The 15,950-nt window shown below is 38.1% G+C and overlaps 1 protein-coding gene across 14 annotated transcripts in view; it reads right to left on the reverse strand.

Moving 5' to 3' along the window:
- Window positions 1-15,950, reverse strand: part of EPB41 (erythrocyte membrane protein band 4.1) — a 172,610-nt gene that overhangs the window by 34,185 nt on the left and 122,475 nt on the right. For 8 of the 14 annotated variants that reach the window (XM_046661588.1, XM_046661580.1, XM_046661585.1 and 5 more), the window contains exons 12-14: window positions 9,667-9,863; window positions 4,979-5,041; window positions 112-288 (exon numbers count right to left, since the gene is read on the reverse strand). In XM_046661588.1, coding sequence (XP_046517544.1) covers window positions 112-288; window positions 4,979-5,041; window positions 9,667-9,863 — 437 coding nt within the window. The remainder of the gene's footprint in view (window positions 1-111; window positions 289-4,978; window positions 5,042-9,666; window positions 9,864-15,950) is intronic. The other 6 variants (XM_046661581.1, XM_046661586.1, XM_046661589.1 and 3 more) reach the window with 3 other exon arrangements.

A 15,950-nucleotide genomic window follows, 5' to 3' on the forward strand; every position in this document is an offset into this window, starting at 1 on the left:
GCACTGAAGTTAAACTTCAGCTCTAAACTTTCTCTCAGATACAGAATATTAACATACAGACACATCTATTTCACACATTCTCACAACTGGTCACATGGACCAAATACTCACTCCTTCTCCTGTGGGGATTTGGCCATTGATGTTAGGTGTTCGGAATGGGGAGTGAGTGGATAAGCGTTTATCCCATTCACTAGGCCGTGGTTCTGGTACAGATTCCATGAAATTCTTTTTCAGCTCACTGATGCTGGCATGATGTTTTTTGATCTCTTCTTGACTCTTGTCTAAATCCTATAGTTGAAAGGACAAAGATGCAAAACGATAAATGCTCAGGGAAAAAAACACACCAAGGGATGCCCATCACAGACTATGGGCACTGGTAGAAAACACACCACATCCAGGATAGATATTACTAATCCATAAATTGCATTCAAGTTGTAAATATACAACATGGTATATTTGCTTGCTTTTTTTTTAAATGAGGTGCTTTTCTTGGAAGCAGTAAAGCATCATAACCCCATAGCTCTTAGCAGTTAGATGACTTACAAAGGGCTCACTCCTTAATTTTACACCTCTTCTTTCCGTTATGACGCAGCGCTAGATCTCCGGCTCCTCATCCCAAGAAGGTAGTCCCACAACACAATTAGCCTCAGCTTAATATGAACTGATTTAGGCTCAGCTCAGGCAGGATGGAGATAGCAACAGATAAGGAGAAACTGTTAAATGCAGGACACAGTGAAAGATTCAACTCCCACCACTGGCTGCTTTGGCGAGTTGCAAGTAAGGTGTCCTTCTATATCTGCTTGGATGTAGTTTTGCTTCCCTACGACTAGGTGGCTGTTGGCTTTTGGTAAACAAGAATAGCCCTTTCTTCACAAAAATTTATTTCTGAAATTCCTTGCTCAAGCCTCCGGAGCAGACTGTTACCATCTCTGAATAACTACTCAGGGGTATGTGACACAATGGCTTTTTTCGTTGCCAATACTATTCACACAAACTAAAAGTCTTACGCTTTCCAGGTTCTAACAGCTTCACTTCGTCTCTTAGTACAATTCAAAATAGGGACCTTCTGCCAGTACCCTTCAGTGCCCTGGGAGTGATTTATCAAGACTTTGTCAAATACCTTATATATCTCCTTGACAATTTAAAATAACTCAACTGTTCCAGCAGATTTGAATACTGGACAACTAAGGGTAAGCTCTTCAAGAGGATATTCCAGAGAGAAATGATCAAAACTAAGGTTAATAAAGCTAGAAACAATATGAGAAATAATATTCAGGTTCATGTAACAGGAAGCATATAACAACTTTCAAAAGGGAGACTTGGCCAGAAATAATCTGGGAACTACAACTTGAAGACAAAAACTCAAGTATTTTTTGTCCAAGATACTGCTCTGAAAAAACTCAAAAGATCTATGCTTGAGATCAAAACATGTGGGAGCTCCTCACTTGATGACTGCTAAAATTTCTGTGTTTATTATATATCAAGGCAGCTCTGTATCCAAGAAAAGCATAATACTAAATATAGCTCCAAATATGCTGTGTGAATTTTTGGACTAGCCTTTCTTTTTTTTGGCTCCATGACAAACAGCCTCATTTTGAAAAAAAAAAGTTGGAACCCCTTTAAAAAAAATAATTTGTTTAAGAAGTTTTTCCTGGTGCAATATAGGCTTCAACTAAAGAAAATTCTTCAAAAGCAATGTCCAAGGGAAAACAGCATAGGAAAAAGAATCAGTGAGGCCCATGACACAGTTTTGGTTCTGGAGATATTCATTCAGAAAATTCATTTAGGGGCCGGCCTGGTGGCGTAGCGGTTAAGTGCGCACATTCAGCTTCTCGGCAGCCCGGGGTTTGCCGGTTTGGATCCTGGGTGCAGACATGGCACCACTTGGCAAAAGCCATGCTGTGGTAGGCATCCCACATATAAAGTAGAGGAAGATGGGCACGGATGTTAGGTCAGGGCCAGTCTTCCTCAGCAAAAAGAGGGGGATTGGCAGCAGATAGCTCAGGGCTAACCTTCCTCAAAAAAAAAAAAGAAAATTCATTTAATAGTCTATTCTTTTTGTTTTTGCAAGACTGAACCACGTATATTTGCTTTGAGATCAGTCAAAGAGAAAACTAATCCCAAGAGGGCAATCCTGTAGCTCCCTCATAGGGTACCTCTTGCTTGCTAGGCTGAAATGTGAGGATAGCTCACGAGTATGGGTTTCACTATGGGGGAAATAACAGTTTGCACTTTTGTTCTAGCTGAAAACAAGAAAAGCGTGTTTACTAGCTAAAGAAAAGCATGAACAAGCTTAGTCAAAGACTCAGTAGTAGGCTGAGTAACTGACACCCACCAGGCGTGTAAGCCTTGTGACCCAGCTTCCGACAAAATTAAATCTGCTTGGGCCGAGAACAACTTAACACAGTTGGGAGAGTTAAAAGTATGAACGGAGCAAGACAAAAATGAGCAAGAGATTCTATGGTAAAACCATAACTCTCGGGGTTAGCCTCTTACTATGAGAGGCCAGTGATTTGTTACTCTTCTTGCCTAGCTTTTGATTGGCTTGGAACCTGAGAAAATAAATGTTTCAATAAAATCAGTAGCTTCTGAGGGAGCTTTCTCCATCCTTCTTAGCTGGCTCTGCTGGAAACCTGTAGGGGCACAGAGTAAAATTAAGATCTCAAAGGGACCTATTCTAAATAGAATTTGTCATAGACACTTGCTACAGGTTCTCCTTGGGAGCTAGAGGAGGAGGCGGCAGATCTAAAAATGAACTCGATCTTATTTGTGCCAGAACAAAGCATTAGTGGGGGTGGGGTAGGAGTAGAGGGAGGAAGGAATGCTTAAAAAAAAAAAAAAACCTGCTAGAGTGACAGATAATTTGAGAGAACTTCCTTAGGGGAAAAATAAAACACCTTTTTACAGTAACTAGAGAATGATGGTTAGCCAAATTGCTTTGGCTGTTTTCACGTTAGACACTTTTTGATGCCTATCATCTTATAATTTTAGCAGCAACCAAATCAAACACTTCATTAAATATAAAATATTCTCAAAAGGTAGTTAGTAGTTTTAATTTTCAAATACACGCTTATTTAGAAATCCCCTCTCATGGCTGTCAATGAAATGCTGGGAAAAAAACACATCACACACAGGGACTCTGTGAGTCTCAGAAGCCATAACACACCTCATGGAACAATGACAAATATATGATTGGTACTGCAGATTCCAGTTAAGAGGGAGCACTAAAGATGGACTGGCCAAGACATAGGCACGTTTGGAATTGGGAGATGCTACACTGCTGAGGACAAGGAGATCAACTGACATTTGTTATTCTTCCTAATCTCAGAAGCAGAAACTTTCAGGTCTAGTTTCAGTTCTGGCTAAGGCAACGAGATCTAGTTGCCAAGTGTGACATATCCTAGGGCCTAGCCTTGGAAAACTTCATGTTACAAGAGGAAAATGTATATAAAGCACTGGTATCATATCCACCACAGAGTATATGATTAATGAAGGCTGGCTATAATCTTTACTACTTTTATTAAACTACCTTATACACAGCAGGCACTCAAAATATGCGTATTGACAAAGAATAAGATGAGGTTAAGTAATTGTTAGAGGCCATTTTATTAAACCAGAGATCTATCTTAAAAAGGCTTCTTCAAACTTCCAGTTTAATAATGTTTACCACATTTAATATATGTTCACGTTTCAGGTCTCAGCTAAAATGTTACCTCTTCAGAGAGAACTTCTCTGTCTATCTTATTCAGAGTGGATCCCTTTTGTTAGCAAAGCATACTGTTTATTTCCTTCACAGCTTTTATAACAACTTGTAATCACTTTATTGCTATTTGTTTACTTATTTATTGTGTCTCTCCTCCCCACTTCCCCCACTGTAAGCTTCCTGAAGGTAAGAACCATGTTTATCACCTCCCTATATATTTATATTTCCTTTATATTTAAGTTAGATTCCTGATGTCAGAGTTTACACCCATTTCCTGTGCTCTGTCTTGGGTGGAACGGCAAAATAATTAGGTCATCAGCTTCTATATAAGAGTTCTTCTGATGTGTTAACTAACATGGACCCATATTTTCCACACAGAATAATTTCAGTTTCCTTTATTTTTCTTCATAAAGTTCCTCCAATCTTCTAATTAGATTTATCTTTACCTCTCCAATGTGGAGTCCAAAACTAGATAAAGTATAGTAATATAGGTCCAGTAAAAATCTGAACAATATTGAATATAATGGGAAAATGACCTTACAATTCCTATAGCAGACAGTATGTAGCTATTTCTAAGTGGGAAAAAAAGTTTGGGTTAATAGAGTTAGAAAGACCCTAACTCAAATCCTAGCTTTAACAATTTATCAGCTCTGTGACCATAGGGAAATTACTTAATTTCTCTAAGCCTCAACTATCTCATCTTTAAATAATAATCCCACATTCACAGGCCTGTTCTTAACGATTAAACTATCTCATATCACACTAACTACTCATTAAATGCTAGGCTCCCTTCTTTCCTACCTGTACTTACCTTTTTTTCCCCTGCCTGTTGTTCTGTCATTTTCTGGTATCCTCAAAATTTAAAGTCCATTTTGAATTGTGATCATTTCTCCTACACTCTCTTGGTTCAGAAGATGAAAAAATTGTGCAAATTTGATGTTTGGGACATATAGCAGTTTATACTCTTGGAAAATTCAAGGAACTTTTAACAGTGATGTAGAACATTCTAGAAGCGGGTAAAACAATGGAACCACGAGAGGCAGAGGCGTCCCAATCATATATTTTTTAGATAAGTATGAGAGATGGAAACTAAAAAGCGTCAGGAGAGATGGCTGCGTATCTTCATGTTTACCAACATGCAAAAGCATTTTAAACCTAAATTCTCCCATGCAATGGCATGCAAAACCAAATGCAGCATAGAAAGAAAGGAGGATCAGCAAAGAATGCAGAAGGTTACAGGCAACCAACTGAAATAAGCTTCAAGTTCATACAAACCTCCAACATTAAATTGCTATGTCTGATATAAATGTTTTCACCATCTAGTCTCTCTCTCTTTTTCTGTGAAAATGAAAGAGGGAAAAACAGAAAAGCATAAAAAATTAAAGTGTTGTTCTTGCGGGAAAAACTGCAAATTGGCAAACCAAAAAAAAAAAGAAAATTAAACGTCCACAATGCAGCATATGCCAACATAAAATGGTCACAGAACCACAAGGACACACAGAGAATACGATTACCACTAGAAAACGGATGACGTTGTTCGTGAACAACGGAGGAATGTGATGATGTTAATTAAACAGACAGTGCTCCCGGCTCCATTGGCTTCTTTCAGAACAAGCTGTTTTATGCTCATTTTTGGAATTGAGCTGTTTGAGGGTTATCTTAAAATGCATGCCTTTAAGAAGCTCTGAAACTCCATGTTCCATGGAGTAATGTTTTAAAACATTATTTAACTTTTTGGACATATTTCATACATAGTAATACTGCAGTATATATATCTCTAATACCTTTCAGAAGAAAGATCTAAGGGTTTTATACATGATCAGTCAGTAATCTATTCAGTAAGAACTGATTCATGGCACTCTATAGTTGGGAAGAATGACGCAGAGCAGCCAAATACATATAAAACATTGTCAAAGATTCCAAGAATATGGTGCCATTGTCAAATATTGTTTATAAAGTTTAAACAAAAAGGATAGATTTGGCCTTCACTAATTATTTCATGGCGTTTAAAAAGATGTTTTCCTAATGGAAAGTTTAATGACATTTTTCAATATATAGCATAGGATTATAATTTCTTTGGTATACATGTATGTGTGTATATGCATATACACATGCATACATATATATATATCTGCTACTTGAAAGTAGTCTTTGATTAAGAGAAATCAATGGACAGAATGGGTCACTGTCTTTTTAATGCACTGTAAAGGTCAGCATGGGTGATGGTGATGTAATTTTGGGAAAGGGAAAATGGCTAACCTTCCTCATTCTTATCAGATCTTCAGTTTTTTCTGCAAGCTTCTGTTTTGCCATTATTTAAAAAAGAAAGAAAAATGATAAAATATTGGCTCATTGAAGTTTGTTGGAACCTTCATTTTATAATTTTTTTTAAGGAGAGGGGAGTGGGGGAGGAGAAAAAATTGAGGCGGGGAGGGGAAAAGGAACAAGTGGTCTGTTGGCACAAACCTGTGTTTGGTCACCATTTGAGGTGGGTACTGTGACCTCGATGTGGGTTTTTTCCACCTACATTTAAGAAATAAAGTGGTAAAAACATTTTAGGTTAGTAGGTTTCTATGAATAGCTTTGTTTCCAGATAAGCCGCATCTTTAAGCTGGTTGTGAAATAAGCCGTATGTAATCATCACAATGCAGTCTTATGCGGCTATCACAGGGAAGGGGAGTACTTTCAACAGCAATCTGTTAGTTCACCATCACATTTTCAAGGCTGAAGAGGTAATATGGACAGCCGAAGGATCAAAAAAAGAAAATTAATTATTCTATTGATGGAAAAAAACATTTTCATACTTATTTATTAAAAAGTACATACTAAAAATAATTATTTAGGCTGAAGTAAGCCATATGTTTTTGTTTTGCTTTTTTTTAAATGATCTATAAGTACTTTAAATAACATTTAAAAACAAATTTACAAGTGAAGATATCAATGTTTGACATACATGATAGTTAGAAACAAAAAGAAAGGCTTTACAGTTAAAGCACACACATAATAAACCACATATGACACCAAGCAGATAAATACAAAAAATTTGTTAGTTGATCAAGATATTTAAGGAGGCAGTTTCACTCTTGAGTTTATTAGACAACAAAACATCAAAATAAACTCAATCCAAGTTGTTACTGACACATGCAATTACTTCCAAGGTTGATTTATAAATAAGCACACACAGGGTTCAGGGGCAACATTCAACACGCCGTAACCTTCTGTCTAGGGAGTTGGAGCTCATGTGTTTGGTAAACAGACTAGATTCATCCTTAATAGTAGGAAGAGAATAACTAAGCTCTCCTGGCTAGCTTTGAAATACCTGTAGTAATAGTCATTTTATGTACTCAAAATGGAGTAAGTATAAATAAAAAAATCCCAAGCAGACTATTAAAAGGAAGCATAACAGAATGAGTAATGCCTCAAGCAATGGATATTTCAAAAGTAGCAAAGTTTTTATTAAGGGTCAAATCAATCACTTTGTATCATAAATGTCTTTCCAGAAGCTCCTCAATCTGTGGTTTTGACATATTCTTTTCCATCACAGTTGGCAGCATTACCTCGGAGTACAATGTCACTGTGCTCTCTAGAGCTGAATGTAAAGAGCCAAACCAAAGATAACACCAAACTTTGTGACACCGTCAAATCATAAGCACAAGCAGCTGCAGCACTATTAACCACCAGGGGCAATTAACAGTTTGGGTCATTTCTACTCTGAATCCCATATACTTGCTGTGTGGCCACTGGCAAGTTATTTCAGCTTAAGTTTTAAGGTTTTTATTGATAAAATGGAGATAATATCTTCACAGAGTTGTGAATGCTTAGCAAATGATAGATTTTAATTATTCTGTAAAGCTTAAATTACTCGTTTAAGTGAATAATGACTTTTTGCTTTGGGTTCTTAGCAATCCAACAGCAAGAAACTGAGAGCCTCTACTTCAGTCTGAGAGTGGAGGCCAGCAGCAACAGTCACGTTGTGTACGCTGCTACAGAGAACATTACATGAGATAAAGGTGTATCTGCGGGAGAGGCGCTATCTCCACACCTGAAAAACAGATTGCTCGAATGACTCAAGACGCCATAAAACTATCTCTACTTGGGACCAAATTAGTGCTAGAAAATGAAACTTACACAGTTACGAGGCTGCTTTATCACTACTGTTGCTTTATATAACAAATATGGGTTCAGGTAAATTCCATAATTACTTTCTAACTGCTACAAATAAAATCAACTCAGCCACCCTTAATTCTGTCACTACCATTACAGTAATAAAAGGTTATTAGAGGTGGCTCTCAGTCTGACCTCAACACAAGTATCTCAAAACATACATTTATACAGAATTAATTGGCAAGAAGATCCCCTACTGGCACTTAAATGGGGAGCATATACCGGGAAGTGATCTCTCCACTCTGCCAAGGTCCCAAAAGCAAAGGGAACCTATCCTCGAACTTACTTGTGTTGGCCTTATGGGCAAAAGGACAAGTAAGTTAGCAGAAAATCAAAGGACTCATAACCACTCAATAAGATGCCTTGCCAACTCCACTAATCCAGCATTTTCCAGTTAGTATAAAAAATGGAGGGATAGTCCAGTCAGGTGAGTTTTCCCTCAGGTAAAAACTGAGGTAGTCTAACACTAAAAAGACACTGTTGATACTGCACTTATTGACCAAGGTCATACACATTTGGCTAGGTACAAAAAATGAAAACACCATTTACTCAATTTTTTCTTCTCTCTGGACTCAAGTTGGTCTCAAAGGACAGTAAAAACTGCATGTCACATTGAACCGTTTTTTTTTTTTTAATACAGTCAAAACAGAGCCAGATTGGCCACTGCTCTAGATAAACTAGATATTGAACTGGCTCCAAAGAACAGGATTAATCCATCTGCCAAGGTGAGAGCACTTTATAAGGTCTTATTTGGTTTTACATTTCTTAACAGACATATAAAAATGTAATTTTTCTTATAAAAACTGCTTCTATTAATTCCTGTTGTTAACGGTGAGACTTGTATTTGCTTCAATAAATCTGAACTAATACCTCAACTCCATCACTGCTTAAATGTGTTTAAAAAGCCTATCAACACACAAAAGATCAGTCCAGTTACTCTTACCCCTGGGAAATCTGCTTATTAAATTGGTGATTTTTCTTTTCTTTTTGAGGAAGATTAGCCCTGAGCTAACATCTGCTGCCTATCCTCCTCTTTTTGCTGAGGAAGACTGGCCCTGAGCTAACATCCATGCCTGTCTTCCTCTACTTTATATGTGGGATGCCTGCCACAGCATGGTGTGCCAAGCGGTGCCATGTCCGCACCCGGGATTCGAACTGATAAACCCCGGGCTCCAAAGCGGAACGTGTGAACTTAACCAATGCGCCACTGGGCTGGCCCCTAAACCGGTGATTTTCCAATAACATTCAGTGACTGTGGGTACAGTCAACTCAGAGCTGTAAGCAACTAAGCAGCATAACCTCTCCTACATAATGGATCTTCCCCTTTTTGTAACGCTATTTAAGATTTGAACAACCACGTAGATGTGCTTTATGTAACACTTGGATATTCTTTGAATATGTTGCACATATATTCATCTTAGGAAATCAAATTATATTTTAATCATACCAGCAGAGTTTATTGCTAAAAAGGAATGTGGAGATTCCTCCTGGATGAGTAAAAATTATTTTTAAAAGTAGGTGATCACAGAGCTGCTGTGCTGTATTAGCCTCATTTTTTCAGATATAAGTTGGGTAAAGGCGTGTGTCACCTGAAAACTTCTGGGATAGCCTACAGTCTTCATGACACAATTCTAGGACAATATTTTACAGGTTCATGGGAGATTCCTTCTTTCAGAGCGAGGAAGAAACAACTTGGTTAGGATTCTACAAGAACCAATGCTTTGAAAGCGCCCTGGTCAAAGAGTTAACGCCTCTCAATGAGAAAGTGAATTAGCTACATATCTGGACTCATGACACACCTTCTGCACTTCCGTGGGCTCCGGCTCAGCCTGCTCAGGCGGCACTTCTTCTCCTTTCACTTCAGCCTCCGCTGTTTCCTTCTGTGCTTTAGAAACCCCTGCTTTTTTGACAGGTGCACCTTCTGTGACCTGACTTTGAGCAATGGCTGGCGCAGAGGTGGGCCGGGGACTTCGGTCTGCTGAATGGACAGCTGCTGCTATGCGAGAAAGGGGAAAGGGAAGAATAAGTGAGGGCAAGGGTCACTGTACCACTTCAAAGTCACCAAGCGAACCAACTGTGAATCCAGGACACGTGCGAGTGTTCACAGTGTCCAGCGGGCTGTCACATAGAAGGCAAAAAATAAATCATTAGTGCTCTGCCAAGTAACTGATGGCAATAAGAAAGCTAAAATATCTTCAACAGAAAAGCTAAATGTGCTGACGATCACATCCCATAAGGGAGGAGGGGCATCAAAATAAGAAAAGAAATTGAAAATTCATTTTATTTAAGTTAGCAAGATTGTTTAACCTTGTAATCTGTTAGTTTCAAGAACCTGCAATGTAGTCTACAGAGAAAAAAGGAAGGGTCAATTAAATCTCATTTTTCCCATGAAGCCTTTTTGAAATAAAGATCCATTCATTTATAGGTGATTTCAGGAACCTAAAACTATATTTTAAAAAAAAGAATTAAGTTTGATTTTTTCTGTGAAGCCTCCTTGGAATGGTTACAGAATAACTTGATAAATGAATCTCCTGACAAGACACGTACGCTTTCTGATGCTTGTTTAAGGGCAAATCTTTGAACCAGACTCTTTCCTTTCCAATAAGTCATTTGATTAAAATACTATGAATTCAAAACCTTTGGTCTTTAGCTCTTAAAAAAACCAACAACCACCTTTTGAGTTCTGTCCTACCCTCTCCCAGAGTCTTATCAATTTGTATTATAGCTCCTATTCTCTAATATATTTAGGGCAGTGGTTCTCAAGCAGGGGTGATTTTGCCGCCCACAGAACATATGGCAATTTCTGGAGACATTTTTTGGTTGTCATAACCGGGAAGAGAAGTGGGAGGGGGTACTGGCATCTAGTGTGTACAGGCCAAGGTTGCTGAGGTTAGAAACTTCGATTTAGGGAAAAAGCTATATATGGACTGTTTTAGAGAGAACACACAATATAGGCTAATGGCAAAAGTGTGATGTCGTCACGGAGTTAAGAGCTGTTTTGGTTTGGACTATTGGGCACCTAAGTTTCAGATGGCTTACTTCAAAACAATCACTCATACTCTTTTTGTGATTTTTATCTTCATTCTTTCAGGGACTAAATGAAAACATCTATACATTTTGTAGTAAAACCTCACTTATCTGGTATGTATAAGAATGCAATGTGTTTCCACATGATTTAATATTTCTAATAACAGATCATTACCCTTTCATGTACTGAGACTTTAATTTTAATTATTTTGCATAGAATTCTTTACTTTTTTTTTTTGAGGAAGAGTAGCCCTGAGCTAACATCTGCCACCAATCCTCCTCTTTTTGCTGAGGAAGATTAGCACTGAGCTACCATCCGTGCCCATCTTCCTCTACTCTATATGTGGGTCGTCTGCCTCAGCATGGTTTGGTAAGTGGCACGCAGGTCCACACCTGGGATCCGAACCGGTGAGCCCTGGGCCACCAAAGCGGAACACACAAACTTAACTACTATGCCACCAGGCCGGCCCCTCTCCACAATTTTTATGACACACTTTCCTGCCTTCTTAAACTGAGTACACTGAATTTAATTTATCTGAATAAATTTAGATTAAAAAGCAGTAAGGATTAGGTAAAACAAAGGAAATCCATGAATGAGAATCCATGAATGAGATAAAAAAATTGAAATTCACAACTACTTCATACACAACACCACCAAGAAAGAAACGCTTGTTACTCTGTAACGATCTTCAGTGAAAGAAATCATTCCTCAGAGGATACATAAGAAAAACATCAGAAACACAAGAATCTACTTTATCTTTCAATGACAACTCTGTGGCCTCTTGCAAGTGCCTGCTACTCATGAGTGCTCTAGGCCAGTCAATGCAAGAACGACAGACGGCAGACCAAATCTAACACAGGAGAATGTGACAAAATATTTTGTTCACAGTTGTGTAAAAGTATCATTATACATGTCTATTCACACCTCCTCTCAAAGAATTAATTCAACTCTGCCTGCCTGGCGTCACAGAAACATAGCCCATGCTTTCACCATGTGTTATTTTGCCACTTGCATTTGGTCTTAATCCAATACTACTAATATTGCAAGCCAACGATTTATGTCTTCAGCATTCCTGCCCTGGCAATCTGTACTGCATGTGGAAAAGTAGGTATGAGTGTGGAAACCGGCGGATAGAAACAGGCAAAAAAAATTTCATCATCTGTAAAACATGGAAATATTAACTCTAAAGGATAGTTGGGGAAGGCACACTCAACAGATATAAAAATACTTTACAAACCCTAAATATTAATAACTTTTAATGTCATACCTAAGTCCTTGTATTTCTTATGTTATGGGTTAATATTATTTCAAGAGTATGTTGGGCAAAATTAATTATGCACACATTGACACGTAATTCAAGTGAAAGATGTCACCTGGGAGCTGTGGAGAGAGGCAAATGTCTTTCCTTTTCTCAATAAGAAGACAACAAACTATGGATCACAACAGAGAATCATGGTAGTGACCGTGGTGGTTGTTTTTTTAAACAGCTTTATTGAGATATAATTCACCTACTACACAATTCAACGACTTAGAGTGTATAATTCAATGCTTTTGAGTATATTCGCAGTGCTGGGGGTAGTGATTACTTTTTAAGATGTTTTGGCTCTTCAGTTTTATGAATCCATTTGTTAGCTGTTACAAGATTTGGGCACATATACAGAGAATACTCAACTTGAAAAATTCGATTATTTCCCATTTCTGAAGGTCTAGACAAAGAAAAGTGCTGGTTGTGATACTCTTATGGACCCATTAACTCCAGGATTATATTGCTCTTGTCTGAAAACAACAGAATCTTAGTTATATAGTAGAGCAGTAAAGAGTAAAACTCAAAACCATCATATTGAGTAAAAGGAGACAAATTCTAGTTCAAGGTCTTTTACTTAGTAGCACAATTTCTGCTAGTGTGGTACAGGTACAATAGGTATGTGATAGATCAGTGGTTCCATTATCAGAGGGCCCACATGAATCATCTGTGGATACTGAAAAACAAACCAACCAACCCAGCTGACGCTCGGGTCCACCACAGACAGACGAGGTCTCTAAGAGGGAGTCTTGGGCATCTGTTTTGTTTTAAAGCTCCAGAGATGATACGGAAGCATTCCCCTGGCAAAAACCACTGCAACTGCTACTCACCGAATAGAGGAACTGCCTGGTTGTGTGAATCTAGCAAGTTACATCATTTTTTTGGCGCCCCAGTTTCCTCACTAGTAAAACAAGAATTTCTAAATGCTTCTTGGTCACTAGGTTGTTGGTACTAAATAGGAATATACGGAAATGGTTTGAAAAGCAAAAAGTGCAACAAAAATAAAAGCTGAAAAATCCTTCTCATTATTATTAGCTATCCTTGTGACTTGCCACTTTATTGTATAAACTGGGATCTGAACCAGTTTTAGTTCCTCAGCTGGTAAAGCAGATGCTCTGAGCACCAGATATAACAGAAGAGAAAGAGAATGTTCATTTGCATCATTAAAGTGAGGCCCCTTATAAAGCAATTCTTGCAAAAGTTTCCCTAATACACTATCTCTAGCTTACAGCCTTATATTAATTTTTAAAAGGGGGGGGCTTAATAAGGAAAAGACTCTTTATTAAGAAGAATGGAGGGGCCGGCCTTGTGGCATAGGGGTTAAGTTCAGTGCGCTCCACTTCAGCAGCCCAGGTTCATGGGTTCGTGGGTTCATAGCCCAGGTGTGGACCTACACCACTCATCAGCCATGCTGTGGTGGCATCCCACATACAAAGTAGAGGAAGACTCCCACACATGTTAGCTCAGGGCTAATCTTCTTCAAGCAAAAAGAGAGCAAGATTGGCAACAGATCTTAGTTCAGGGTGAATCTTCCTCAGCAAAAAAAAAAAAAAAAAAGAAGAAGAAGAAGAATGGAGAAATACCTAGGAAAAGAAGAGAAAAAGTTTCCATAGACATGTTTACAATTCTTATACTGAGAATATAACAGAGAAAAAGAAGACATTTGAAAACAGAACTATAAAAAAATTTATCCTACAAAAAATTTATCCTACTCAGTTTGCATGCAATGCAGATACTTAAAAGATAATATATGTAAAATGTTTAGAACAGTGCCTGGAACATACTAACTACTCAATGAATATTGACTATTAATACTTTTATTCACCCTCTTCTGCAAAAAAAGAAGTCATCATGGAGAAGAGTAAAAACCACGGGTCTGAGAGAACAGTCCTAGATTCTCCTTCCACTTCTGTCGCTGACTAACAATGTGACCTTACGCAAGTCACTTAAATTCTAAGGTCATGTTGTAAGAAATAAATCAATTACCAATGGGTATCCATTTCAAGATATTAGAAAAAGAACAGTTCAATAAAAGCATAAAGAAAATAATAAAGATATTAGCTGGTTTAAATTTAAAAATATACAATAGGGAAAAACAACAAAACCAAAAGTTGGTTCTTTGAAAAGATTGATAAGATTAATAAACGTGTAGCAAGACTGCCCAAGAAAAAAAGCGGCACAACTTACCAATATAGGAACACAAATGGGGAAATTGCTATAGATCTTATAGATGTTAAAAAGATACCCAACTTTATGTCAATAAAGCTGAAAATTTACATGGAATGGATATTTCCTAGAAAAACACAATTACCAAAACTGAAACAAGAACTAGAACATGTTAATACTCCTTTATCCAACAAAGGCATTGAATCTGTAAGTAAAGAACCCTCCCACAAAGAGATCTCTAGGACCATATGGCTTTATTGGCGAATTCTTCCAAACATTAAGAGGAAATAATACCAATCTTATGCACTCTTCCCGAGGGCAGAGAAAGAGGAAATCCTTCTCAACTTATTTTATGAGGCCAGCATATACTTGATACCAAAACCCGACCACAGCATTACAAGAAAGGAAAATTACAGGCCTCTCTCTCCTATGGAAATAGTTGTAAAAATCCTATGATATAATAAGAAGGACATATTATGATCAAAGTGAGTTTATTCGAAAAATGCAGTTGGTTTAACAACTGAAAGTCAATCTACTTCTATACAATTAGGTGGCTGGAATAAAATACTTTCAGCTTTTTCCCAGGTCCTGTGACACTAATGGTGATGCCGCTAAAGCCCTTCTTCCTCTAGAGTTGTCTTAGATGCTTCAGCTCTGGAATCTCAAGCATTCCTACAGCATTTTGAAGAGAAATTTTGGAGATTTCCCCTCCTAGGAACATGGTCAATAGGCAGAGACATCAAGATTTTTAGAAGTCTTGAACTGGGAGGTTTCTACAGCTAGAAGAATAGAGACTGTCAAGATGTGATTTCTGTAAGTAATGTAAGTGTCTCTATAAATAAAGCTTTCTCATTTGTTCAAGGTACCAAAGCTCGTTAACACTTGAATCTTTGGTTATTTTTGTTATTAGAAAGAAAGGATCTTGGGGCCAGCCCCGTGGTCGACTGGTTAAGTTCGTGCGCTCCGCTCTGATGGCCCAGGGTTCGGAGCCTGGGCGCAGACATGGCACCGCTCATCAGGCGATGTTGAGGCGGTGTCCCATGTGCCACAACTAGAAGGACCACAACTAAAAAAATATACAATTAAATACTGGGGGGATTTGGGGAGAAAAAGCAGAGGAAAAAAAAAAAGAAAGAAAGAAAGGCTCCATCAGGCATTGTACCTGTATAATGATGAGATTCCATTTAGTGGAAAAAGCCACAGGATAGGGTATCAGACAGACCCAGGTTTTTGTCCTAGCTTTGCAACTTACTATCTGTGAGATCTTGAACAAGTCGCTTAAACTTTGCAATCTCGTTTCCTCACTGAAAAATGGGGATAAAAATAATAGCTGTCCGAGACTAAGGTAAACTGGAGGTAGGGTAACTCACTGGACGAGGAAGGAAACTCTTGATAGTGTTATATGAAGACGGCAGACATGAGGATTGAGCGGTCACACCTCAAACTTAACATGCCCAAAACAGAAGGCTTGATTTTCCATATCCCCAACTCGGCTCAATCAAGCCTAGGAATAAACTTTGTTTTCCTTTTCCTTACCATCTCCAACATTCAGTTTAGAGTAATTCTGTCAGCTCTACTTCCAAAAT

The sequence above is a fragment of the Equus quagga genome, chromosome 5 (assembly GCF_021613505.1).
Source record: "Equus quagga isolate Etosha38 chromosome 5, UCLA_HA_Equagga_1.0, whole genome shotgun sequence".
NCBI lineage: Eukaryota > Metazoa > Chordata > Mammalia > Perissodactyla > Equidae > Equus > Equus quagga.